Consider the following 24,159-nt stretch of genomic DNA (forward strand, 5'->3'; position numbering starts at 1 on the left):
CCTACTGCCATGCAGTCACGAGTCTTGCGTCCATCTCACGAAGTTATGCAATATCACCTGTATCTCTATGGTTGGTTTTGAACACAATATGCTCAGCAAATATGCTCAGCTGAATGGCGACGTCGGTCCTTGCAGCCGATTCTTAACCATGGCGCTCTTCCATTCTCTTCATTCTGATCAGACATGGGAAAGCGTCGCTGATCATCGAGCGATCCATGGTGCTTCCGCACCTGAGCAAATACCACGTCCCTACCGTGGAGCACCTGTGGGACGAGTGGCAGCGTCCAGTGGCGAGCCTGTACCTCGTCGTTGCTTACGCAGCCGAGGCACCCAAAATTATTCGCTCATGACTTCCAGAAAGACAGTCAATTGAGGAGCGTTGCCGGCGAGTTCACTTGTCTGCTTGCATTATCGATCGATATCATTACATCACAGTTATCCTGCTATCGCGAAGTTCACCTGCAGTGGTTGATGTTACGCAATGACTTCCATCGCTGCCCTCGCGGCATGTGAAGAGTGTCATGCATATACAGGTCAAGTCGACGACAATGCCTCCGAAAAGACGCAACAACCCTCGTCGGCGATCCTCTGCTCGCCCACCAACCAGAGTCTGTGAGGACCCATTCGTACGTACGGGTTGTTACAGTTCCTTCGCAAGTAGTCTTCCGTGTCAGTTGAACGAAGCTTCTTGCCCATGATGCGCCGCCCCCCTGGTCGTCTATTGCGCAGACTCCAGCCAACGTTGAGAAGCTCCGCCTGCTCTGCAACAGCGAGAAGGAGAGAAAGCAGGAAGGCTACATACTCAACAACCTCGATGACCGAGAGATGTCTTACAAATCCAGGTGCACGGCCTGCCACCGTGAGTGGGTCCGGGGACGATCACGGGTCTGAGAAGCTAAGCATACCTAGGCCGTCGTCAGAAGAACAGACGATCAACCAAGAAGAAGAAGAGCAAGTCAGGCTCGGGTCCCACACGCATCCCACTAAGCACAGAAGAGACCAGCCCACCAGCCCCTGAAGCTGGACAACCCGTCCCCGTCGCTGTTCCAGCTCCAGCACCCATTTGTCATTATCATGTCGGCAAAGTGCTGCCAAACACGAAGGTATGCATTCACACATCGTGCGTCATAGCGGGCCTACTGAGATGCCACCAACAGGTCTGGTCATGTTGCCACCAAGACGCCAGCACCAAAGGCTGCATCGCCAGAGAAGCGCACGATTATGAAAGCCAGCACGACCCAGCCCTGCGCGCGAATTGGCAGTACCACCGCACTCCGTTATCTTCAGCTCCGTTACCAAGCCACCGAGCAGCCATAGCCATCGACGCAGAAATGGGCACCGCGGTCAACGGCGACCTCGAGCTCATTCGCATCACACTGATCGACTTCTTCACCACCGACATCCTCCTCGATAGCCTCGTATTGCCCTCCGCCAAGCTGCAGAGCTACAACACTGTCTATTCTGGCATCACTGCAGAGGACATGGAGCAAGCAATTGCGGTTGGGAACTGCCTCTTCGGTCGAGATGCAGCACGGGAAGCCGTGTTCGAGTTCTTGAGTCCGGAGACTATCGTCGTGGCGCACGGCGGGAATTGTGATCTGAGTGCGTTGAGAATCATTCACGAGAACGTGATTGACACGTTGATTCTGGAGGGATACCATGGGGCGAAGAAGACGCTAGGGGGAAGAACGTTGAAGAATCTGGTGAAGTTGAGTAGGGGTATCGAGATTCAGTGTGGAGTGGGCCATGATAGTTTGGAAGATGCAATGGGGGCGAGGGAGTTGGTGAGCGTTTTCGTGGATATGATTCCGGATGAGTAGGAGCGAGCGTTGAGGTTAAGGGATGAGAGCTGTGGGGGATGGTGCTCTGCGCTGGTACGGAACGGAGAGGGAACGCTTGAAGTCAATCTACCCAGTATACATGGCCATGCTCAGAGCTGATCCGTTCTGGATCTCACAGGTTGCATAGAGCTGTACCTCACGAAACGCGCGTTGCTTTCAGCCAACCTGGGAGACCCTCACCGTGGGAATGGTTTATTGACGTGCAGGTGTGTCAATGTTCGTAGTCATTGACCTACGATCCTTAGTTCGATTTTTCGAGTACGTTTATGTCACTGACTCCTCGGACAGTGACGCACAACCTTTGTGCATAGAAGTTACCGGTCTGCTATTATTTCCGATGGACCTCCAATGCGCACCTTGCATGTATCCAGCGGTCACTCTTCCACTGTAGCTGTTTGAGAGCTTCCGCTCTCCATGATGCCGTTCTCGGCTAGTTGGACCTTGTCCTCGACCTGACAAGCTGCGAGTATCCAAGATCCTCCACTGCCTACAACATGTACCTGTAGTGTGGGCTCATGTCGCCCAGCTCCGTCTCTTCATACTGACCCATCCCAACGGTCTGAGTCTTCTCCCTCTGGCGGTTCTGCAACCAGCAGGACGCACCGTATGCAATGCAACTCGCAGCACTCAAGCAAATGAAAGCGATCGAAATGCTGTAGCCCATGTGGTAGGTTGGAGCGTCTTTGGCTTGGAAGGAGTACGTAGCGATGATTCCACCGATATTGCCAAATCCGATGATCCAGCCGCTGCCCACTGCGCGCCTGTGATGCCCTCCCAGATTCATGGTGAACCAGCAGACGATGATCGGCATAGCGGAGTAGGTGCCGGACGTGACCAGGAAGAGGGCGCCGTACATCGCGCTGCGGTCGTGGTGGATGTTGAGCAGCATCGCGAAGCCTGTGATTGAAATGATGATCGGGAAGATGGTGAATGCGAATCGATGCCGCAGAAAGTCAGAGCAGGTCGCGACCAGCATGCTGAAGACGAAAGCCACGGCCCAAGGCGGGACAGAGAAGAGCTGAGTCTGGATGGGGGAGTAGCCGTAACTACGGATGATGTTTGGCGAGAAGTATGCATAAGAATATGCAGGGACAATGAGGCCGAAGTACATCAAGCCACCAAGGAAGATCTTGTAATCCTTGAAGCAATTGAGCACATCTCGACCCGTGATGCGGCGCTCGATTGCGGACTTGCCCTGGTCCTGGGCGAGGCGATGTTTGATGAACGCACGCTCGTCATCGTTCAGCCACTTGGCGTCCTCCGGAAAGTCGGGAATGGCGAAGAACCATGCGAAGGATATAAGGCATGTCAGTACGCCCTCCAGGATAAAGATCCATCTCCAGCCGTTGTAGCCTCGAAGCCCATCCATCTTTCCGATTGCTGAAGCCAGTAGGCTATTGATCCTGTTAGCATGAACATGTATTGGGAGGATCCAGAGTGGAGTGATCAGTCTCTCCCCTGATCCAGAGTCATAAAAAAACGTACCCGCCAAAGGCTCCAGCCAACGTTGTCGAGGCGAAGAAGAAAGTATAACGCTTTTGTGCTTCTTTCCGGGTATACCACATCGATATCAGGTAAAAGCATCCGGGGAACATGCCAGCTTCGGTGACTCCCAGGAAGAACCTCGTGACAAGGAGACCTCCATAGTTGACGACCAGACCCTGGCAGATTGTGACGAGGCCGAACCCGAACATGCAAAGTGAGAGCCACACATGGGGCTTTAGCCGCTTCAAGATGATGTTCGAGGGGATCTCAAACAAAATATATGGCACGAAAAAAATTACAAGAGCTGTATTGTACTCCAGTCCTCCGAGCTTGAGGTCTTCACGCAGCTTGAAAATTGATGCGTTGCCGATGTTGGTGCGGTCCAAGAAGGCCATAAGATACAGCACGGACAGAACCGGAATCACCTGTGTACGTGTCAGTGTTTGCCACCGTTGGACTCGAGTTGACCACCAGGAATCAAGCTCTGCTACTTACACGAATGTCGATTTTGGTCATGAGCTTGCGCTCGTTGACGTTGGAAGGAACAGCTGTCTCAGCGTCCGTGAAGCTTGCAGGATGGGCCAGGTCTGGATCATAGACGTGGTTGTTTCCACCCTTCTCATGCTCCTGGTCTTTGCCTGCAGTCGTCGTAAGTTATGAAACCCATCCCGTTGACCTCACATTGCTTACCATCGATATTGAACCGCATGATGCTGTTGTGCCCAAAAGAACTGGGAGTGCGCCAATGGGACAGACACGAATGCGATAGGTCAGTGACTCCCAAAGTCGGCCGCAGTTGACCAGCTCTGATGACATAGAGTGAGGATTTCGATCATATTTACCGGCCAGTCGGCCGACGGCCGTGTGTGGTGGGCGGCAAGCATTGGCAATATTGAGTTGAGGTCCGCCCACTTGTCGCACAGGAGATCTTGCCTTTTCGGGCTTGAGTCGATTGCCCGTCCCGCACCTGCTCAGAGAAAACTTGTATGCCAAGGACCTCGGAGGAGGGTTAGCGGGAGGCAAACGTTTCTGAGCCAATGGCGGCGAAGTTCATCGTCTGGCTTGCCAGGATCAATCCGTAGATGAATGTGGGGAGATTTTGCCATTGCATCTGCAGGATCCGATTTCCCAATGTATGCAATACATGGGGTACTGGAATCTGACAGCAACCTGCGCACACCCGTGAACGGAGCCAGCGCTGCTGACGTAATTATAGTAGCACGGCTAAAAGCGAGCTCGAATGAAGTCCGTCACAGTCCGTGAATGAAAAAAGCGAAACGAACAGCACTTGCAGAGACTCGCGTGCAGAGCCTCAACATGGACGGAAAATACCAGGTGCACGAACAACTTGAAGGACTGAACTTACATCCAGAGGGGCCGCTGCAGGGATTGTCTGCGCCCAGAGTGTCGGCCCAAGCCTATGCATACGATCAAGTAAAAAAACAATGCTGTGCATAGGCCCGCAGCATCGAACCTACCCGGCTTATGACACCAGAGTGATGGCATAAGTACCCTGAAGACTCAGCAATGTCACAAGAGGACTTCGCCATGAACGGCCACGGCTTTCCGACAAGGTCTGAACTCCGGTCGAGAGCATCGTCTAGGTAGATGAATGACACATGCTGCAAGATGGTCTAGCGATTTGAGCTCGACCTCTCTGGGAAGCACTAGTCAAAGGTGAGACGCGCAATGCGACCTTTCTCACCCGAAGCCCAGCAGACGTCATTGGTTGGACATTCAATAGTGTCGTAGGACCCATTGTCGAAGTTCATCCAGGTCTTCCCACCATCTCGGGTAATATCCGATCCAGAAGGGCCAACAGCGATGGCAATATCACAGCGCCCTGGTCTCCAGGCTGCTCCTGATCTGTAACCACTCGGGAAGACAGTAGACGCCTGCCATGTCACTCCACCGTCTTTCGACCACGCTGCATTGCCCATAGTGCCGTTCGGCACCAGGTAATCACCCCCAACAGCGATCCCATGTTCAGCTTCTTGAGATACCACCGAGTACACGCCCGCCGATTGGCCTCCTGCCACCGGCGTGTCTGTCACATTCCAAGTTTCACCGTCATCAGAACTCCGAAAGACGCGGCCGGGGTCCACACCGCCAGATGCAGTATAATACTTCCCGCCAGGCGAGGAAGTAAGACACGTGCCGCTAGCAGCGAAGGCAAACTCGCTCGTGAGGGCAGTCGGCATGCCAGCCGGGTCGACAAGCGCCCAGTTCGTACCACCGTCCACGGTCTTGATCAGTCTAAACTTTCCTTCGACCGGGTCGCTGAGTGCGAGACCGACCAGACGCGACTCAAAGGCCATGCAGTCGTAGAAGGCCAGCTCGTCCTCATTCTGGAAGCCAAGCGTCCATGTTGCGCCGGCATCGGAGGTGACGTAGATTCTGGAGGCATTCCCGTTGCCGATCGACATGACAACAGCTTCAGACTCAGAGAACGCCGAGATGTCGCGGAGTTCGACGTCGGGCGCCAGACTGAAGACTGATGACCACGTTTGACCAGCATTGGTTGTCCTGAGAACGGTGCTATTGGTGCCAGCAACCCAGGCAACTGTGTCCGAGACTGCGGACAGACCACGGTAGCGTTGATCAGTCGAGCTGGGTAAAAGCGTCCAGGTTGGAAGAGTGCAGACGAGGCAGGTGAGGCCGCAGCAGCAATGGCGAGGCTACACGCAAGCAGGGCTGAGGGAAGGATGGAGTGCATGGTTCTAATAGTTCGTCGTCTAAATGCCATGTGTGGCATGCCATTCGTAGGCTGTAATGTCGTGCCCGTGGTATGATACCTACCATGCGAGGTAGAGTAGACTTGCAGCCGATGAGAAAGGGCGCATTGTGACTGCCATGGTTCAACAGCGGAGCTTTAATGACCGATGGCAGGCACGAACTGCGATATCGAGGGACGAGTTCTGCGGGATCCGTACGACCATACTGCTCAGACCCAGCAATTTCTCGGGTTGCGCGAGACGCGCACTGTAACTTAGCGAGAATTGGATGAACTACGCTGCAGGCTTGCACGAAAGGCAGGAAGATGTCTGCTACGGGGGCAGAGCCCACCCAGAGCCCATAGAAAGTTAAACCCGGCGTGCCCGGGCAGCTTGAGTGACTGCTAAGCGGGGCCTAGACCTGGCATCGGCGTAAGAGTGGAGATCTTGGCGTCCAGACTTCAACGTGACTTCACTTCATACTCGTTTGTTTGAGTACCTTTTGCTCGAAAGGCTTTCCCTCATGTAAATGACAGTTCATCGCACCTTCATTTATACCCGGCGCAACTTGATGAAGCGTTGATGTAGCTGTTACGGATCCCCGATTTCTGGGTTTGACGCTGGAAATTGAGCTCTCAGAGAGCCAGCTGTCCATCCCTGATTCTTGAACATTTATCAATACAGTCGTGATGTCTTCGCAAGCATCAAGCGAAGCCAGCCAGCCTCAACTTGCACACGGCGAATCCGTTGCTCTTCAGGTCAACAAACAGACTCCCGTGAGGGCGAATCATGCGACCTTTGAGAGCATGCTTACCGCACGTGTTCGAATAGCACCAGATTACGCCCCCTACAAAGGCCCCGCCATATCTACGCCCAGCAAAACGCCTGTGACTGTCAAAACATCTTCCACAACGCCCGTAGCGAAGAAGAGGCCGGCATCTAATGCACTCACCTTCGTATCAGTTGGAGTCGACACCAGCTCCCCCGGTAATCCCCCAAAGCGACTCAAGACTCAGGAGACGAGATTCTCACCCTCGACGACAAAGTACACGAATAAGAGAGCTGTCTTCAACCAAGCTCGCCCGCCCAAGAACGCCGACGAGATCAATCATGATATCTGGACGACCATTCTATCATTTTCTCATCCTAGATTTTTAATCCGTGCCAAGACGGTTAGCAAAGCCTGGTATAACATACTCGAGCGAGAGTCTATCTGGCGACATAGTCGACTCCTGCACTTTGACGAAAACGTCCCGGAATGTCCCGATGGTATTACAGAGCAGCAGTACGCAGACTTGTTGTGTGGTAGGGGTTGCCAAAGTGCTTCGTGTCCTCGCGAGAAGACAACTGCTGTATGTTGGGCACTTCTGGTCAGGCTTTGTCCGGATTGTCTTCAAGCAAAGACTATCAGGCTTCAAGACCTGCCACAGACTCGTCGTTACACGTGTGGACCTGCGGGAATTGGTGCGACCGTCTCGCAGCCTCTGGAAGATGCTTTGCCGATGCTCTTCAGCTCAACATCACACCGGACTGAGCTCCGAGAAGTCCGATCAAACAATGCCGGACAACTATCTTACGCTGATCTTTCACGGATAGGTACTTATCGCTTCTCGAGATCCGCCTACAATGCACTGGAAGCCGAGTATCTTGCAATGCAATCCCAGCTGAATGATCAGGGCATGTTGGACTGGTTCAAGAAGAAGCAAGAGCCGACCTTGAAGAACATGAGTGAAAGAGCAAAGATTGCAACTTGGGCACAACGTGCACCATCTCCTAACTCCGGTGTCCTCAGGCAACGTGCAGAGTTCTTCATTGCGAAGGCCGAGGAGCTCGACCCGCCAATGGCGGAAAGCACCTTAAAGTGCTTCACAGCATACAGGAATGCTTTGACGTCCCGCAATGCCCCTACTGATCGAGCATGGGAGATTCTACGGAGCAAGATCGAGCCATTGCGACCAAGAGCCGAAGCCCTTGACAAAGCAGCGAGGAAGACGCCTCCACCAGCTGATGCTGACACGCAATGGAATCTCTTGAAACGTCACAGAATTGGCTATCCTGATCCGAGGCCCCTGCCTGTAGTTCCAGAGCAGCAGGCAGTACTAAGTCTTGCGAGACCGATATTTCAACGACATATGCATATGAAGGTCGCAGATGCCGATTTGCTGCTCACCACCCTGAAAGCAGTCTATCACGAGTATCAGAAACTAGAGCAAAAGCCGAGGGGTACCAACTTCGACGGACGAGTTGGTGAGTATCGATTGAGTCTTGACGACGCGCGCATGATCGTGGACCACGTCATTGCTAGAGAGCTCTCTCCTCGCTCGAGTCGTGGTGTCGCTGTACTCGACAAACTTAGATGTGGAGCCTGCGTAAACAGCAAATCCCGTGACAAGCACTACAATTTTGAGAAGCTCTTCGAGCATTTGCTCGGCGTCCACGGCCAAACAGTCGGACCTGAGGAAGACGAGTCGCAGCAATTTTGGCGTTATGCGCTTGCCGATCGTCCGCATCACACGACCAGCTGGAACAGAGTCGGACAATTTCCGTGGTACACTGTGGAGTGGCCAGCAGCACTGCCCATTTTTGACGAGAATCCCAGGATCAATGACTTGCCACCATCGGGGTCTAGTGCACCGGTCCCGAAGTCTGCATTCGAAGGCCGAAAGGCGACGATGGACGGCGCTTCTACAGGTCTCACATTTGTCGACTTCTTCAAGTACGCTGCACAGAAGCTACATGGCCTTCGAATGCCAGGACCTGCTTTGACGAAGATAGCACTACAATTCGCAATCAATATGAGCGCTGAACGCCAACTTGAACTGCCCAATTTGAGAGCATTTCTGGAGGCAGTTCCGGAAATTCAAAGACTCAATCCGTCCATGGACTTCAAGTTCAACTGCGGTGCCTGCACAAGAACAAGCAACGGCAAGGGATCGTCCAGATACGTAGCTAACAAAATACCGTACGAGGCACTCGCTATTCATTGGTCTCGAAGACATGAGATCGCTTGGTCTCCAGTCCGTCGACGAAGAGGAGCCGAACAGAATTCGAGCCTTGACGGCGATCATGTTGACGGCCACGATGTTCGGCATTGGACTGAAGATTTCTGGCAGCTTCCATCAAATGTCCAGATAGCTGAGGAGATCGCAGCTTGTGATGCCAAGCTTGCAGAGAGGAAGCGGGACCTCGAGAACATCGGAAAGAATGCGAGAAGGATGTCGAAGCTCAAGTCGGGTGTTGTTCTTGCGACAAGACCAGCAAGCGAGGTATTCGATGAGCTCTTCGTCAAACTCTGATTCAGCGGCATAGCGATCTGTATGGGACCGTATCTGGCTATCATATGCATCCTTAAACTGCACGAGACCACATGAAGGGGGCTCTCGCAGTCGCAGAGCTGAATTTGCTACTATAAGAGCGACTCTGGTGGCGCAGACAAAATCACGAAGCTGGTGTGGTGGAGGCCTCAGACGAAGTTGGAAAGTGGTTGGCTGTTTCGTCTATTGGTAATGCAAAGCTCTCATAGACGGCTCAGATCCATCGGAATCGCCTTTGGCGAGCAGGCTCACCTGTCTCAAGTCCTTGGGGGACTTTGTGCTCAGTGCGCGCTTAAGGATTCTCTAAGATTCATGAAGTATGAGTATAATCAGCAACGACCGCAATGCATTTTTGTCATATCTTTCGTGAGATTGGTCGTGAAGCAATGCACTCTCGAACTGCCTTTGCCCAGCAGGAGAGGCTTACGGAATGTCCAAGATCGATGCTGGTGGACGATTCCTTCCAGATGCTGGACAACCTCGTCGAGACTCTTGAATCGTGAGCGGTATGGCCTAAGTTACGAACATACGTACGCACTGCATCAAGATGGCCTTCGACGTCAAGTTTGAGGTAGGCTGAATACTATTAATAGTGTATGTGAACGTTAAAACCATCTTTCTGCATTCATGGCTTGAACTCTGCTCACTTATTCAATGGTGTGCTACATGCGGAGCTGGCTGTCCAATTCGTAGAACGCCGCGTACCTCGAAACGACCCCCAGTCACCGTTGTCGTCATGATGTTCCTCGATATGCGTCTGCGTCGACGTTCGGCGCCACGCCCCAACAGCGTCCGTTTTGCAGACCCTGTTCAGCGGTGCGCGACTGCAGTCTGTCTGTAACGGCTCCATAGCGTCGATGCAGCGAATGCCGTGTGTGGACTAGAACCATGAGCCTGCGACATCAAGCTGTGCGCTCTGTAGAGGGTTGCATCGGAGTGTTTGCCTAATCCCGTATTGCTGACGCCTCAAAGGCTGAATGCGTCATCGGAAGGGCCGGATATGAGCCTGAGCGAGCTAGATCACAATGGGCGAAATGCCACATGATCCTCGGGTTTTGTGATCAATCGCGCTGGACGAATGTGTCGCACTTTGCCTTCCAGCTTCTCAGCGGTGCGTGCGAAGTTGCTGGTGACAAAGGCTCGAACGCCACGATACGCCATGTGATCGCGTTGGCTTCGGGCGTCTTAGGGGCGTTGATGTTCCTTTCTTGCGTGCTAACGTGTTCGCTTCTGTAGCCAGATTTCTGCATAGCTATGTTTAGTCCAGCCCGACAAAGTAGTCTCTCGACTTACAGAACGAAGCAATGGGTCCAGTCCGAGTCGTAGTCCTCCCAGCTCCATTGACAGGCTCAAGCATCTTCTTCACTTCGGCGCTGTTTCCCATCATCGAGAGATAGTCGAGCTCAGTGGTACCGAAGGACATACGTCGGAAAGTGGCGGACGGCATCTTCGCTAGTGAGTCAATAACGAACTGGTGAAACTTTTCTATGTTGAAGGGTGGGACGATGTTCTTCTTCTGGAGAGATGTTAAGGCAGCATCAATCCAGTAGTCGTGGGACGTGTCGAACGGCACCTCTCTGAGGGCTTGGTGATGTCTCTGAGGAGATTGGTGTGTTTTGTCGTGGCAATGTGAATCTTGAGGATTGACTGTCGCGTGTACGAGAAAATTGGGACAGGCTCCGCGTTCTCAGGCGTATATACCACAGAGTATGGTTTTCGGATGTTGACCCATTTGTTGACTGCCGACTCGACCTGTAGCGCCCAGTCATGATTTGCGAATGCGTTCTGGGAGTCGAAGCTGCAGTCGCTGCCTGCAGTTGTAGGCTCCTGCGACGAAAAGGCGAGAACAGAGATAGTACTCATGGTCAGTCGAATTGGCGACTCTCACAGTAGTTCGGGCAGAAAGCAGTCAACTTCGAGGTTTGCACAGGATACGGGATGGGGCATGGATTTCATATTGAGTGTGGCAGTCATGAGGTGTGGAGGCCTTTCAGCCTTCACCGTGGTCAGGTGTCATGTAAGCAATTCCTCCTTCCTCACCACAGCCGCATCTGAGACGTGTTGAATGTAGAGTCATCCCGCACAGCTCCGGTTGGATGAGAAACACATAGAGGCTGATGAAAGAGCCTGGAACCGCGTCAGACCGTGATGAAATAATGAGTAATGCGACGTGATTCCAGATTTTGACCGGAAGCATGGAAGAGAGCGGATGTGAACTCTGACGCATCGACTCGACTTCGTAGACGCACTCAGCCTCGTGTAGCCTCATCACGAACAGATCTTGATTGGTCGCTGCGGTCGCTGCCCTGCATGGCTTGCGAGGAGCTAAGAGGTGTTTCAGCTGCCGTTCCCCCGACGGTCTCATATCTACTCATCATGCTGCAGTCGAGCTTGTCGACAACTTTCCACGATGCAGACGACCAGATATCTAATTTCGTCAAACGATCTCACCAACAGAGCAGGCCAACGAACCCCGCGCTCAGCAAAGTTTCATCAGACCAGCACAGTTTCACTAAAAGTCGTCTGAGGAAATCAGGATCATGTCTTGATTGGCGATCATTTGATTCTGTGTGAGTACATAAGAATGCCGACTACACGCCAGGCCTCTGATGGAGGCTACTCAGTGGCAGCACGAAGAAAGGAAATCGTCGATATCGGACGATGTGGTCCACACGTCCTCAATTACAAACAGCCCATGCCCTTTCAATATGCCTGACCATGTTGTTGGTGCCTGTTGAAGCCCTCATACTGACCCGGAATGGCAACCTGTTCGTACACCTGTTCTCCTGGTGCGGCCTCTACGTGCTCGTTCCTCCGCTCTTGTGGCGGTGGAGAGACGGACACCGGAGGTGGTGATGCCGATGTCACAGGCTCAAACCCGTCCTGCTCGTGCTTTGGTGTTTGCTGACTCCTGGAAGGCGGTGCCTGCAGTTTGAAAGGCGTTGAAGGTGTCGGATTGTAGCTTGGATACTGCGTGGGTGAGTCATGATCCTCAACGTTCTTGTGTATCGAAGGGAAGCCTGGTGTTCTCGGCGTGTTGACATCCTGGAACTTCTCAGCCCGTGGCGTGTTGATGAAGCCAGGGGTGTTTGGTGCACTCTGGCTACGCAGTTGAGCGAGGTACAGATCAGTGCGTGCACGATCGCGGGCGTCCATGCTCTTTCGGAGCTTGTTCTTTGACCAGAAGCGGTAGAAGACGACCGCGTAGATGGCCACAACTATCACTTCGACGATGATCTCGATGATACAGCAGATCAGACTCCAGTCCTGCAGGCGGCAGACGAGCGCATAATGGACATCTTGTTCGAAAAGCTGTCGTCGCTTGTTGTCCTTGCACGACCATCCCCAGAGGTCTTGACCACCGCCGGACGATTTGGTACCTTGGAGAATGCCGGCGCCGACGATCCACATGACGATGCTGAAAACGAACCAACCAAGAGCAAACATCGTGTAATACACAGCCACCTTCTCGGCTCGCTTGTGGCCGCCTCTGCAGTAGGCGGCGATCACAACAATCGCGAAGAGCAGAGAGATGCAGGCGATCGTCAGCACAACGATCTGAGGCCAGATTGGTGTCTTTGGTGCCCACGCCGGAAGGTTGTTTCGTGGCGGCAGTGCTTTTGTCGCATGAAAGATGGTAAGTACTGTGCTGAGCATGGCGAGAACGATCAGTGAGCATGAGAAGTTGACACCTCGGAGAACCATCTTGGCCATTCGAACTCGAGTCTTGATTTTCTGGATAATTGTCAGCTATTGGAAGCACACTGGGGCGAATCGCTTACGAGATCTCTGGCTTGCTCCTTGTCGGTCTTCTCCTCTTGCTTCTCCAGATCCATCTCCTCCTTGAAGGTCGGACTCAATGGGTTCAGCAACCGTCCGCCAGTGCCGGGCGTCTTGAGCGCCGATTGAGTGGTTGGTTGCCATTGTTGTCTGATCGCACTGTCGCGAATTGCTCTCTTGGCTGACTCTCAGAAATATAGCCAAACCCAACATCAGAAGGTTTGGGCGCTTCGTCCGCCATGACGGGGTCAGCGAAAGGCGATCTGCCTTCGCCAGGCCCAGTGGCTGGTGAGAGAACGGATGTCGCTTCGGCAAATCGCGTTCTTCTTGGCGATTTCAGCGAAGCAGTCGACGAAGAGCTCGAATCAGTGCGAATCGAACGAGTAACGATTTTCTTGTCCTGTTTGTCGGCAGTTGGATGGAAGCCGACAGAGCGCGTCCTGCTTGGAGCGTCGGTGAGGTCGATGGGCGACACAGGTTCGTAGCCTGGTGAAAAATTTGGCGAAATGGGTGCCATCAAGTGCTTATGACCAGAATCTGTCGCGGGTGGGGGGCCTCGTTTCTGGGCTGATGAGCTGGTCGGCGATTCTTACGTGAGGGGTTGCTTGCAGTTAAGCGAGCACACCCATGTACCGGTTCGTGCAATGCTACACGGACCGATATGTCGTCGTTGACAGGTAACAGAGTCCAGCTCGTTCGTTATAATTGATGTATATGAAATAGCGATCTCGTTACACTACCAGCTGTTCGACGGTAAGCGTAGGAGCGTCGTCGGCGTTGACTTGGGTGGACTGCAGCAGTCTCGAGTCAGAAAGTGCACATCACGAGCCACGAAGTCGCTCGCCGAAGACTCACCCTTGAGTATATCGCTGGTCTTCTGTAGAGCCCAGAGACTATAGAAGGCGTAGCAAGAAGCGCCTTGGGGCCGCTGAAGCGGTCCGTTGACTTTCGGATTTCGAAAGTATACTTGGAGGAGCGGGACGAGGCGCAGAGAACTGAAGTGAGATCTCTGCGAAGCCTGCGCAAGTCTTCTCGTGATTATAGCAACGTTGAAGGGATCGAGGGACGTCTAAAGAGCACCAAGCATGAACGAAGTTGCAGAGTCATCGGAAGAGCACATTTGGCAGTATGTATGAACTTCTATCGCTATCTGATTCAGAAGCATATTGGATTTCCCCGTTGGAATTGCGGGCGCTTGAGGCGGCGGTCAGCAACCAGGCCTCTGTGGCGATTGGAGGCTATGCATAAGAAATGACCGGGGTTGGTGAGGTGGAGAGATGTGATTGAACCTCACTGGCCGTGGGGTCAGCATGTCAGATGGGCTTCTAGCGTCCATTGGCCACCGGCCATCGTCGAAGCGCCCAAGATAGCAGCTATTATGCATCACAAGCCCTGCAGATGGAAGATGATCAGGGCCTCTCGACTTTCCTCTGCATGTCGCCTGCAGCGGCTTCGTTATTGGTCGGACGGACTGATGGCGCGTCCAGCGAAATCGTGCTCGGAGGAGTCGAGGCCCTGGCTATCTTGTCAAGCGGCTCTCCCAAACGCCTGCGGAACGTGTGGTTCCCGTCGCGTTGGCATGGACGAGCTGGGACAGATTAGCATGGTCAAAGCCTCATCGCCGCGAAGACATGCTGAAACTTGAGTATATAATATGGTGATATGCTAAAGACTACGTACGCTGCGTGGAATGCTGAAATGTAGGGTGTGAGCGGGCAGCGCGGGACGATGGGCCGTAGCCGAAGCCTGGCGTTCCCCAAAGTGCAACCATGCGAGGCTTATTTTTAGGTGCGATCAGCAGCTGATGAGATGATCCGCATGAGTTTTCTGGAGTCTGCAGGGCCTTGCCGAGGTCAGGAAGACGGTAGCGTTCTGCACTTTGGCGATTTGCTGAGGCTCAGCGTCGTTGAGATCGCTGTACCTTGGTCACCATACTTCACGTGATGCCCAAACCAGCCTTTTCACCCACCATAGTAGCGATATCGTTTTTGCGATGCAAAAGCTGCATGTCCGGAAATAATCGGCAAAACATCATTAGCGGCAATAGACAACGAGCAGAACCCGTAGCTGGTGACGTGCCCAACGATGGCAGCCGGAGATTCTGAGTACCAGATGACTGTCCCTTGAACGATACATGCGCCCATCTCACTTCGCACATTGCACAAACGTGATCCCAACGGCTCTAAGATCAATTCGCTCGTACCCAGCCAATCCCTTCGTGCGATACGCTGCTTTCGAGGACACTACAGCGGGAGCACCCTTGGAATTGATCGGATGCCGCTTCGATCGAGCGGTGTCAAGCACTGGTTGTTTGATCACCAAGACCTTCTTCGCCTTTGGAATCTGGAGAGCTCTAATCTCCATTTCCTCGATTGCTTGCAGCGCCTCCCGAACATCCCTTTCTTCGCGACCCTCAGGGGTCATCATTTCGTTCTCTAGTCTGCGCGCAGCCAGCGCCAAACGTGTGTCGTTGAACATGTGATGCCGCAACGTGAGTCGCACTAGATGGAGGCCGTTGCCTTTCACAACCATCAGCGGTTGGGTCCAGTCCTCATTATTTCCGAGTGTGGTTGGCCAAGTCGCCAATCTGAGGTCAAGGTTCAGAGACTGAAGTCCAACGAGCGTCGTAGCTATCCGGGAGCATGTCCTTTGCCACTTGAGGTCTTTCTTGTCTTTCCAATGCTTGTTCTTCGTCAGTCTGGGCTCCCCATACCCCGCGAAGCTCAGACTTATGGATCTGATACACTTCAACCCAGCAGCCGCTGCGCCGTTGAGGAACTTGTTGATGGCTGCTAGGCTTTCGAAGCATGGCGTTGTTTTGGAGTAGAAGATCTTGGTCGCTTCTTCGGAGATTGCACGACATGACCTGATCAGTCCGAGCGGATCTGCTTCTTCATCATCTATTGAGAGTATTCTTCCGCTCAGTCGGTACCGCGATAGCTTTGCTGATGGATGTAGCTTGCGACGCTTGTGAAGATCTCGTTGCGGATGGTCGGCGATCACCAGAACATGACTGCTGGGAATGACCAGATCGTAGACTTTGTTTCGAAGCTCTCCGGGAATCGAGAGGAACGGGAAACCGAGAAGTGTGTCAGCTGGGCCGTCGTGACCAACGGGCGAAGTCGTGCGAGGACTCTGATGCCTGTCGGTGTACTTGATCGTTTGAGCTGGGGATCGAGACGACGAACCTCGTGAGTGCTCGCACATATTGTCGCCGTCATACGTTGTCTGACTCCAGGGTTCGTCTCGGAGCATGAACGACATCAATTTCAGATGGTGTACCAGACAAGTTCGCGTCCCACAAGGCCAGATGCCTGGACTATTGAAGCAGTGAATCAGGCCTGACGAGTATTATCAGATGGCTGAGTCGCTCACAGGAAGGCGGAAGAACGTCTCAGATCAAATCGAGTCCAGTGATTCGCAGGCGTCATTGACTAAGAAGAGCATTCCTGGCCGGTGCTCTCAAGCGTTACGAAAAGAACGAAATACGAGTCTTGAATCAGCGCAGTTGCTCAATCGCAGCCGACTCATGCAATAGGATTCATGGACATTGAGGATCAATTGATGGCTGGCGACGAAAAGAAGCGGTAGTCAATACTGAGGCTGTTTCCTCGGTCCAACTTACATGTACCTGACCTGTAACTGAGCGAGCCTTCCGAGTCCTCCAACATCCGCATCCGAACTTCGGCGCCAAGGCCCAGGTGATCGCAAAGCGAAGCCTCGATCAGTGAGTACTCAACTCGCACAAGTGGCATGCCTGCGCTATAGCTTATGGGCAGGTACCTAGGTATGTAGCTGCTTCGTTGTCAGCTTCCCCTGGATGGCATTGTTACCCCATTGCATTTTTGTAGACAGAAGATGTGTCGTGGCGGACGGTGCAAGATCAGCATCCCAGTCCAATGTTTTGTTGCGGACGACCTTTTGCATTCTGTGAGAACACCGTGCCAAGTTGTTCAGCTACAGGTAGTTACCTAGCAATTGATCCATCGATGAGATCTTCCAACCCTGGACGCGAAGAGCGACTATGCCACATTGTTGCTAGTGTCGGATTACATATCCGCTGCCGGTACTCGCTCGCACTTCGAACTTTTTGCGATCGATGAAGGTGGTGCGGGTGGTAGGAATTATTTCGGTGCTCTACCATTTCCTCACTAAATTTGCGACGACAGTAGCAGGTCTAGGACGAGCCTTTCGTCAACTTTTGAACCTCTCGAGCAAACAACGTCGCGGCTTTGGTGACTTCAACGGATCTGCCAATATGGCATCTCAGCGGACGGGTAAGTCTCTCATTGGCGATGAAGTTACACCTTGTGCTCATGTGATCAAGCGATATTGTCCGTATATGACAAGACAGGTCTGCTAGATCTTGCAAAAGGCCTCATCAAGCACGATGTACGGCTACTTGCATCTGGAGGCACTGCTAAGCTGATTAGAGAAGCTGGCTTCAAAGTCGAGTTAGTTGGAATTTTCCGAAGTCGAGCATGCGCAATACTGAAGTGTTTACAGAGATGTGTCGGCGATCACACACGCCCCAGAGATGCTCTCGGGTCGCGTGAAGACTCTACACCCTGCCGTCCACGCTGGAATCTTGGCACGGAACCTCGAATCGGACGAGAAAGACCTCGCTGATCAGAACATCAACAAGGTCGACTTTGTGGTTTGCAATCTCTATCCCTTCAAGGATACGGTGGCGAAGATCAATGTCACTGTACCCGAGGCTGTCGAGGAGATTGACATTGGAGGTGTGACTCTGCTCAGAGCTGCTGCCAAGAACCACGCGAGGGTTACAATTCTGAGCGACCCGAATGATTACCCAACCTTCCTTCAGCAACTCGAGAAGGGTGACATCACAGAGCAACAAAGGCAATCGTACTCCTTGAAGGCATTCGAGCACACAGCAGATTACGATGCGGCCATTTCTGACTTCTTTCGCAAGCAATACGCTGGGAACGGCAAGCAGTATATGTCACTACGATACGGTGCCAACCCACACCAAAAGCCTGCTGCCGCGTACACCAAGGAAAATGACCTGCCATACACCGTGCTTGGGGGATCTCCTGGCTACATTAATCTCCTGGACTGCCTTAACGCCTGGCCCCTTGTGAAAGAGCTCAAAGAGGCTCTCGGCTTGCCCGCTGCTGCATCATTCAAACATGTCTCACCAGCAGGCGCTGCTATAGCTGTGCCTCTGGATGACACCGAACGGAAGGTATTCATGGTAGACGATATCGCAGGCATCGCGGAGTCGCCTCTAGCTCAGGCGTACGCTCGTGCTCGAGGAGCAGATCGCATGTCAAGCTTCGGTGATGTGATCGCTCTATCTGACAAGGTGGATGTGCCGACGGCCAAAATCATCTCTCGTGAGGTATCGGATGGTGTCATTGCTCCCGACTATGAGCCGAAGCACTCGAGATATTGAAGAAAAAGAAGGGAGGGAAGTATCTGGTGCTGAAGATGGCCGAAGACTACGTTCCGGACGCCCAGGAGACACGCTCAGTCTATGGCGTTCAACTTACACAACGCCGGAACGATGTCAAGATCAGCCTAAGGAGACTTTTTCATCGGTCGTCGTGCCAAAAGACTCCAAAGCACTCTCTGCAGATGCTCAGCGTGATCTCACCGTGGCGACGATCGCTGTGAAATACACCCAATCCAACTCAGTCTGTTATGCGTTCAAGGGCCAGACCATCGGTATCGGGGCTGGACAGCAAAGTCGCATTCATTGCACCCGTCTCGCAGGAGATAAGGCCGACAACTGGTACATGAGATTCCATCCAAGAGCTCTAGACATCAAATGGAAGAAGGGCGTCAAACGACCAGAGAAGTCCAACGCGATCGATATGCTCTGTTCTGGCCAAGTGCCACCTCGATCCGAGTTCGAGAAGGAGGACTACGAGCGAAACTTCGACGACGTGCCTGCCCCCTTTACGGAAGATGAGCGACGGGAATGGTTGAGTGGTCTGCAGGGCGTTGCGGTCAGCAGCGATGCATTCTTCCCATTCGTCGACAATGTTTACAGGGCAGCCCGGTCGGGCGTCAGCTATATTGCGGCTCCCACTGGCAGCCAGAACGATGGTGCCGTGTTCGAGACGGCCGAGAAACTAGGGATCACTTTCGTGGAACAAAGCACTAGGCTGTTCCATCACTGAGGCTTACATCGCGCTTGGATCTTCTCGAAACTAGTTGCTCTGGCGAGCTCATGGTTGGCGACCGTCTCGTGTACAGTCGCTTCAAGTGCATATTCGCAAGATAAGCGTGCGCCGACTGTCGAGCGAGATGCAGTTGCCGGCAGGTCTAGATCTCACGAATGTCGACTTAAGCACATTCCAAGACGAGCTGAGCATGTCAATTAAGACTACAACAGGGCTGCAGGGTCGCGACAAGCCAAAAGGCATGCTTCGTGTCCCTGCTTATCGCGCACGAGATCTTGCACCATCGTGTCTTAACCACTGCTCGTCGGGCTTCGGCGCTGTACTCCGCGGGGGATTTCTTTAGGCTTTGATAAGGGTCATCTTGGCGCTCGGCTGCGAAGAAAATCACATGCTTGGCCTGCACGAACTTATCCGCCTTCTTTAATAATGTGCAACTACTTTCATGACACAGAGACATTGCTCTTGCATACCCTTATCTTCGCCAATGGTTAATGCATCAGTATTGGAGCCCTCCACAGCTCAAGCTGATCCCCAACCCCCGCCTCATGCGGCTCAAATGATCTGATTCGCTCTTGCCTGCATTGATAACGAACTGTACTGTGTACCTGTTGATCTCCCACGCAGCTAAGGTTGGTCCCGACCGCAGTTTCATAGTCGTGCGACACCAATGATGGGCTGGAGATAAGGCTGCTTCGAAGCTACCCTTGCTGTGCTTTTGTGGTCGACATGCCACTTCCGCAAACACGAGCCCATAGTTCAAGCGGGTGCCGATATCGTCACGCGAACGAAACACAATTGCCGTCCTCCGTGTGAACGAGGGTACATATACATGCCAGCGAGCTGATCCTCTAGGACTGCCAATTCTAGCGCGCTTCCACATACCCGGGACGTGACTTCGTTGATCATCGTTGCGAAAATTTCATTTGCTAACATACTGCGACGAAACAATGGCAGAAGTCTCAAGGTAGAGCCGCCTCTCTCTCAGGCCACAGGATATGGCCTCATTCTTGGCCTCGGCTTCGCCTTTGCGCTGGGCATGATAGGCACAACATGGGCTTTGAAGCGATACCATGGCGAAGTGCAGACGTCTGAGGCATTCTCGACGGCCAATCGCACGGTCAAATCAGGCTTGTGGCATCAGCCGTGGTCAGTTCTTGTTAGTATCACTTCCTTCAGCCCTCAGGCGCGTCTGACCGAAGGATATAGGGACGTGGGCGGCGACGTTGCTACAGTCGTCAGGCATTGCGTACAGATATGGAATCTCGGGTCCATTCTGGTACGCGTCAGGAGCTACCGTTCAGATCATTCTGTTCGCCACTCTTGCCATTGAGCTTAAGCGCAAAGCTCCCAACGCGCACACATTCCTGGAGGTTGTCAAGGCGCGATATGGAACGGTCACTCATATCGTATTCTTGATCTTCGGCCTGATGACCAACATCCTTGTGACTGCTATGCTTCTGACTGGAGGCTCTGCCGTGGTTGAATCTTTGACCGGCGTCCCTACCGTGGCCGGCAATTTCCTTCTACCCGTGGGCGTGGTCCTGTACACTATGTTCGGAGGCATCAAGGCCACCTTCTTGACAGATTATGTTCACACCGTGATCATCCTTGTGATCATCTTCATGTTCGCCTTCAGCGCATACGCAACCAACGAGAACCTTGGCTCCCCTGGGAAGGTATGGGAACTTCTCGTCCAAGCAGGAAAGGACCACCCTGTCGACGGCAACAAGGACGGAAGCTACCTGACCATGCAAAGCCGGGAAGGCGCGATCTTCTTTGTCATCAACATTGTGGGCAACTTTGGAACCGTGTTCCTCGACAACGGCTACTACAACAAAGCGATCGCAGCATCGCCAGTTGACGCCCTGCCCGGCTATATCATGGGCGGTCTCTCCTGGTTCGCGATCCCATGGCTCGCCGCAACGACTATGGGCATGGCGGCTCTCTCGCTGGAGAGCAACCCCGTGTTCCCAACATACCCAGGACGCATTCCTGACCATGAAGTATCTGCTGGTCTTGTGCTTCCACATGCCGCGACTGCACTGCTCGGCAAGGGTGGTGCTGCCGCGAGTGTGCTCCTCATTTTCATGGCCGTCACTTCTGCTTCGTCGGCGGAACTGATTGCAGTCTCGAGCATCTTCACCTACGACGTGTACAAGAACTACATCAATCCTGCTGCTACTGGACGATTCCTCATTCGCATGTCTCACGTGGCCTGCGTGTGCTACGCAGTCATCATGGCCGCCTTCGCCACAGGTCTCTTCTATGCAGGTATCGGAATGGGATGTGAGTACAAGACTTCATCTGAGCAACCTAGTAACAATAGCTAACCTGCGACAGACATCTACCTCATGATGGGCTGCATCATCTCCTCCGCTGTGATCCCCGCCACTCTGACACTCACCTGGTCCGGCCAAAACTGGATCGCAGCTGCTGGATCGCCCGTCCTTGGTCTCATCTGCGCCCTCATTGCATGGTTGGTGACAGCCAAGAGGGAATGCGGTGCCCTTGACGTTGCCTGCACCGGCTCCAACTACCCCATGTTGGCAGGCAATGTGACAGCACTACTCAGTCCATTGATCTTCATCCCAGTCCTCACCTTCGCCTTCGGACAGCAGAAATACGACTGGCTCTCAATGGCTGCCATCAACCAGGGCGACGACAGCGACATTGCAGCGAAGCTCGGCGTGGACGTCGAGCAAATTCGTGGCCAGGCGATTACGACCGAGGTTCTCCTTGACGAGACAGAGCAGAAGCATCTGAAGAGGTCGGCAATCATTGCCAGGAGCATGACTGTTTTCATGACACTTGCCTTGTTGTATGTTGGATCATCACCCCTGCCCCTTCTGACACAGACTAACCAAGCGTGCAGGGTTCTCTGGCCCATGCCAATGTACGGAAGCGGCTACATCTTCAGCAAGAAGTTCTTCACCGGCTGGGTCGTCGTCGGCATCATGTGGCTGTTCTTCAGCTCGTTCTGTGTCGGCCTGTTCCCTCTCTGGCAAGGTCGCAAGACCGCCGTGCACACCATCAAGTCCATCATCATGGACTTGACCGGCAAGAAGCGCCCCCAGCAGGCGCTACACGGCGAGAGCCAGACGCCCCCTGCAGAAGCCTCCGACTCTGAGAAGAGTGGCGGTGTCGAGGGCGTCAGTGAGATGCCTAAGAAGGAGTGATCTACACCTCGCGATCCGGACAGTCGTGCTCTCTTGAACGGGTACCTCGCCGGAGCATCCTGAGATCAGCGACAGCCTTCCGACCGGACACAGCGATAGAGAAGACTAAGTTTTGCCAGAGATGGGCATGGACCAGCCCCGGAGGTCAAGTTCGGACGGCTTGTGCTGGATGAACTAGACCTTTAGCTAGAAGAGGAGAGATGAGATATACCCCGAGTTGTTTGCAAGAGTCATCCACGCTTAGGACTCTCGAATCCTTAGGCGAAGCCTTTGAGCCGCATCAATTCCAATTTTGCTTCTGTCGCTGCCCAATGATGCGCATGCAGTAGCCAATCGATTCCCTAGATACTCTTCATCCGGTGATTCCAATAATTCTTCCTGATGATGTCCCACTTGTTCCCCAACGCCCTCAGACAAGCCCTCGCCTTCTCCTTTCCCTCTTCCGTTCCTTCCTCTGCGTAAATGATACTCAACCAATCAATAGCATGACTGCTCCTCACTCCATCACCTTCATAGTCCAGAGGACCCTCATCCTCGATTCTGTCCTCACCACCCCAAGTATCCACACCCGGATTCCGCTTCGGCCGCACGAAACTCTCACAGAACTCCCTCTCCGTCCCCGTCCCCCTCCCCGCCCGCTTCAACACCCCCCTCAAATAGTTCCACGGACTAGCATTCTGCGGCGCGGCCTCAATCCAGCCCCTCGTGAAACTCAATTCTCGCTGCAACACGACCTCATCCACCTCCCCCAGCATCTTGTGTTCCAACAACTCCTTCCGCACCCTACTCTTCGCCTCCCCTTCCGGCTTCTCCAACTCCGCTAATTCTTCATGTCCGAACACGACGAAGTATCGGTGGGACCAGGCGGAGTTGTTGCGGCAGTCTTCGTTGATGAGCGCTTCGAGGGAGAGAAGTTCGGGGGAGGGGTCGGTAAGGAGGGTGGTATGGTAGCGGCGACAGAGCCATTGGCGGTAGGTCCAGACGTGGTAGTTTTTTGCGTCGAAGGAGAGGATGTGGGTTAGGAAGGGGATTTCGGTTTCGGGGAGGGGGAGGTGGGTGGGGAGAAGGGTGAGGAGGGATTGCCGGTGGTGCCTGGCTTCTCGTCAGTGGACGATCTTCACATATGCTTGTGCACTTGATGTCGTGGTAGGAGCATATGGATTGCTGGTATACAGCAGACCAAGCTGACCCGAACAGAAAAGAAAATCCAAAACATACCAAATTTGATAGTTCTTCAAATTCCGCTCACTCCTCCTCTCCAGCCACTCCAACTCCCTATTGACACCCTCCACGACCTTCCCCTCATCCTCCGCCCCCTCAAACACCAACGTCGCCCCTTTCGCATCCACGCCCCATAGCTGCCTCAAGCACTTCATCCGGTACAGCCACACTGTATAATGTGCCGGGTTCTGCTCGATGATGTCCTCCGTCAGCGCCAGACAGCGTTCTGAGAATTCGTTGTCTGCCATCACGGCCCGGAGGTAGGACATGGCTTCGAGGTAGCGTTGGGAGTAGGCGATTGTGGCGAGGGCTGGTGCTGGTGGGGGAGGCTCAGGCTGTCCTGGTTCGAGCGGTGGTTGGGGGCCGCCTTCGATGAGCGGGATGGGTATGACATCGGCCCAATCGGCGGAAACGGCATAGAAGGGGTCTCGTGACTTGGCTTTGGGGCGGAGGTGGTCGTAGGTGTAGGGCGCCAT

The 24,159-nt window shown here is 53.5% G+C and overlaps 10 protein-coding genes across 10 annotated transcripts; 4 read left to right on the forward strand and 6 right to left on the reverse strand.

Annotated features, from left to right (window-relative positions):
• Positions 1–548: 548 nt before the first annotated feature.
• AB675_335 (RNA exonuclease 3) lies at positions 549–1,820 on the forward strand (the record flags this gene model as incomplete). Its single annotated transcript, XM_018143404.1, has 4 exons — positions 549–626; positions 730–859; positions 910–1,103; positions 1,158–1,820. The coding sequence occupies 4 exons, from the start codon at positions 549–551 to the stop codon at positions 1,818–1,820; spliced, it is 1,065 nt and encodes a 354-aa protein (XP_018005466.1).
• Positions 1,821–2,328: 508 nt separating this feature from the next.
• AB675_336 (putative transporter) lies at positions 2,329–4,035 on the reverse strand (the record flags this gene model as incomplete). Its single annotated transcript, XM_018143415.1, has 5 exons — positions 2,329–2,415; positions 2,677–3,235; positions 3,327–3,751; positions 3,822–3,964; positions 4,017–4,035. The coding sequence occupies 5 exons, from the start codon at positions 4,033–4,035 to the stop codon at positions 2,329–2,331; spliced, it is 1,233 nt and encodes a 410-aa protein (XP_018006016.1).
• A 958-nt stretch (positions 4,036–4,993) lies between these two features.
• AB675_337 (uncharacterized protein) lies at positions 4,994–5,752 on the reverse strand (the record flags this gene model as incomplete). The annotated part of the gene is made up of 1 exon (XM_018143426.1): positions 4,994–5,752. The coding sequence occupies one exon, from the start codon at positions 5,750–5,752 to the stop codon at positions 4,994–4,996; it is 759 nt and encodes a 252-aa protein (XP_018005921.1).
• Positions 5,753–6,729: 977 nt separating this feature from the next.
• AB675_338 (uncharacterized protein) lies at positions 6,730–9,336 on the forward strand (the record flags this gene model as incomplete). The annotated part of the gene is made up of 1 exon (XM_018143436.1): positions 6,730–9,336. The coding sequence occupies one exon, from the start codon at positions 6,730–6,732 to the stop codon at positions 9,334–9,336; it is 2,607 nt and encodes an 868-aa protein (XP_018005837.1).
• Positions 9,337–10,612: 1,276 nt separating this feature from the next.
• AB675_339 (uncharacterized protein) lies at positions 10,613–11,217 on the reverse strand (the record flags this gene model as incomplete). Its single annotated transcript, XM_018143447.1, has 2 exons — positions 10,613–10,951; positions 11,056–11,217. 2 exons carry the CDS (start codon positions 11,215–11,217, stop codon positions 10,613–10,615), a joined length of 501 nt encoding a protein of 166 aa, XP_018005732.1.
• An 840-nt stretch (positions 11,218–12,057) lies between these two features.
• AB675_340 (uncharacterized protein) lies at positions 12,058–13,651 on the reverse strand (the record flags this gene model as incomplete). Its single annotated transcript, XM_018143459.1, has 3 exons — positions 12,058–13,089; positions 13,137–13,293; positions 13,341–13,651. 3 exons carry the CDS (start codon positions 13,649–13,651, stop codon positions 12,058–12,060), a joined length of 1,500 nt encoding a protein of 499 aa, XP_018005468.1.
• Positions 13,652–15,279: 1,628 nt separating this feature from the next.
• AB675_341 (uncharacterized protein) lies at positions 15,280–16,341 on the reverse strand (the record flags this gene model as incomplete). Its single annotated transcript, XM_018143469.1, has 1 exon — positions 15,280–16,341. One exon carries the CDS (start codon positions 16,339–16,341, stop codon positions 15,280–15,282), a length of 1,062 nt encoding a protein of 353 aa, XP_018005562.1.
• A 1,051-nt stretch (positions 16,342–17,392) lies between these two features.
• AB675_342 (Bifunctional purine biosynthesis protein ADE17) lies at positions 17,393–19,283 on the forward strand (the record flags this gene model as incomplete). The annotated part of the gene is made up of 4 exons (XM_018143479.1): positions 17,393–17,411; positions 17,462–17,588; positions 17,641–18,494; positions 18,565–19,283. The coding sequence occupies 4 exons, from the start codon at positions 17,393–17,395 to the stop codon at positions 19,281–19,283; spliced, it is 1,719 nt and encodes a 572-aa protein (XP_018005924.1).
• Positions 19,284–20,356: 1,073 nt separating this feature from the next.
• On the forward strand, positions 20,357–22,462 carry AB675_343 (putative urea active transporter 1; the record flags this gene model as incomplete). The annotated part of the gene is made up of 4 exons (XM_018143490.1): positions 20,357–20,432; positions 20,493–21,572; positions 21,627–22,104; positions 22,159–22,462. 4 exons carry the CDS (start codon positions 20,357–20,359, stop codon positions 22,460–22,462), a joined length of 1,938 nt encoding a protein of 645 aa, XP_018006017.1.
• Positions 22,463–22,803: 341 nt separating this feature from the next.
• AB675_344 (Protein farnesyltransferase/geranylgeranyltransferase type-1 subunit alpha) lies at positions 22,804–24,159 on the reverse strand (the record flags this gene model as incomplete). The annotated part of the gene is made up of 2 exons (XM_018143500.1): positions 22,804–23,554; positions 23,681–24,159. 2 exons carry the CDS (start codon positions 24,157–24,159, stop codon positions 22,804–22,806), a joined length of 1,230 nt encoding a protein of 409 aa, XP_018005735.1.

The sequence above is a fragment of the Cyphellophora attinorum genome, assembly GCF_001299255.1.
Source record: "Cyphellophora attinorum strain CBS 131958 chromosome Unknown Contig1, whole genome shotgun sequence".
NCBI lineage: Eukaryota > Fungi > Ascomycota > Eurotiomycetes > Chaetothyriales > Cyphellophoraceae > Cyphellophora > Cyphellophora attinorum.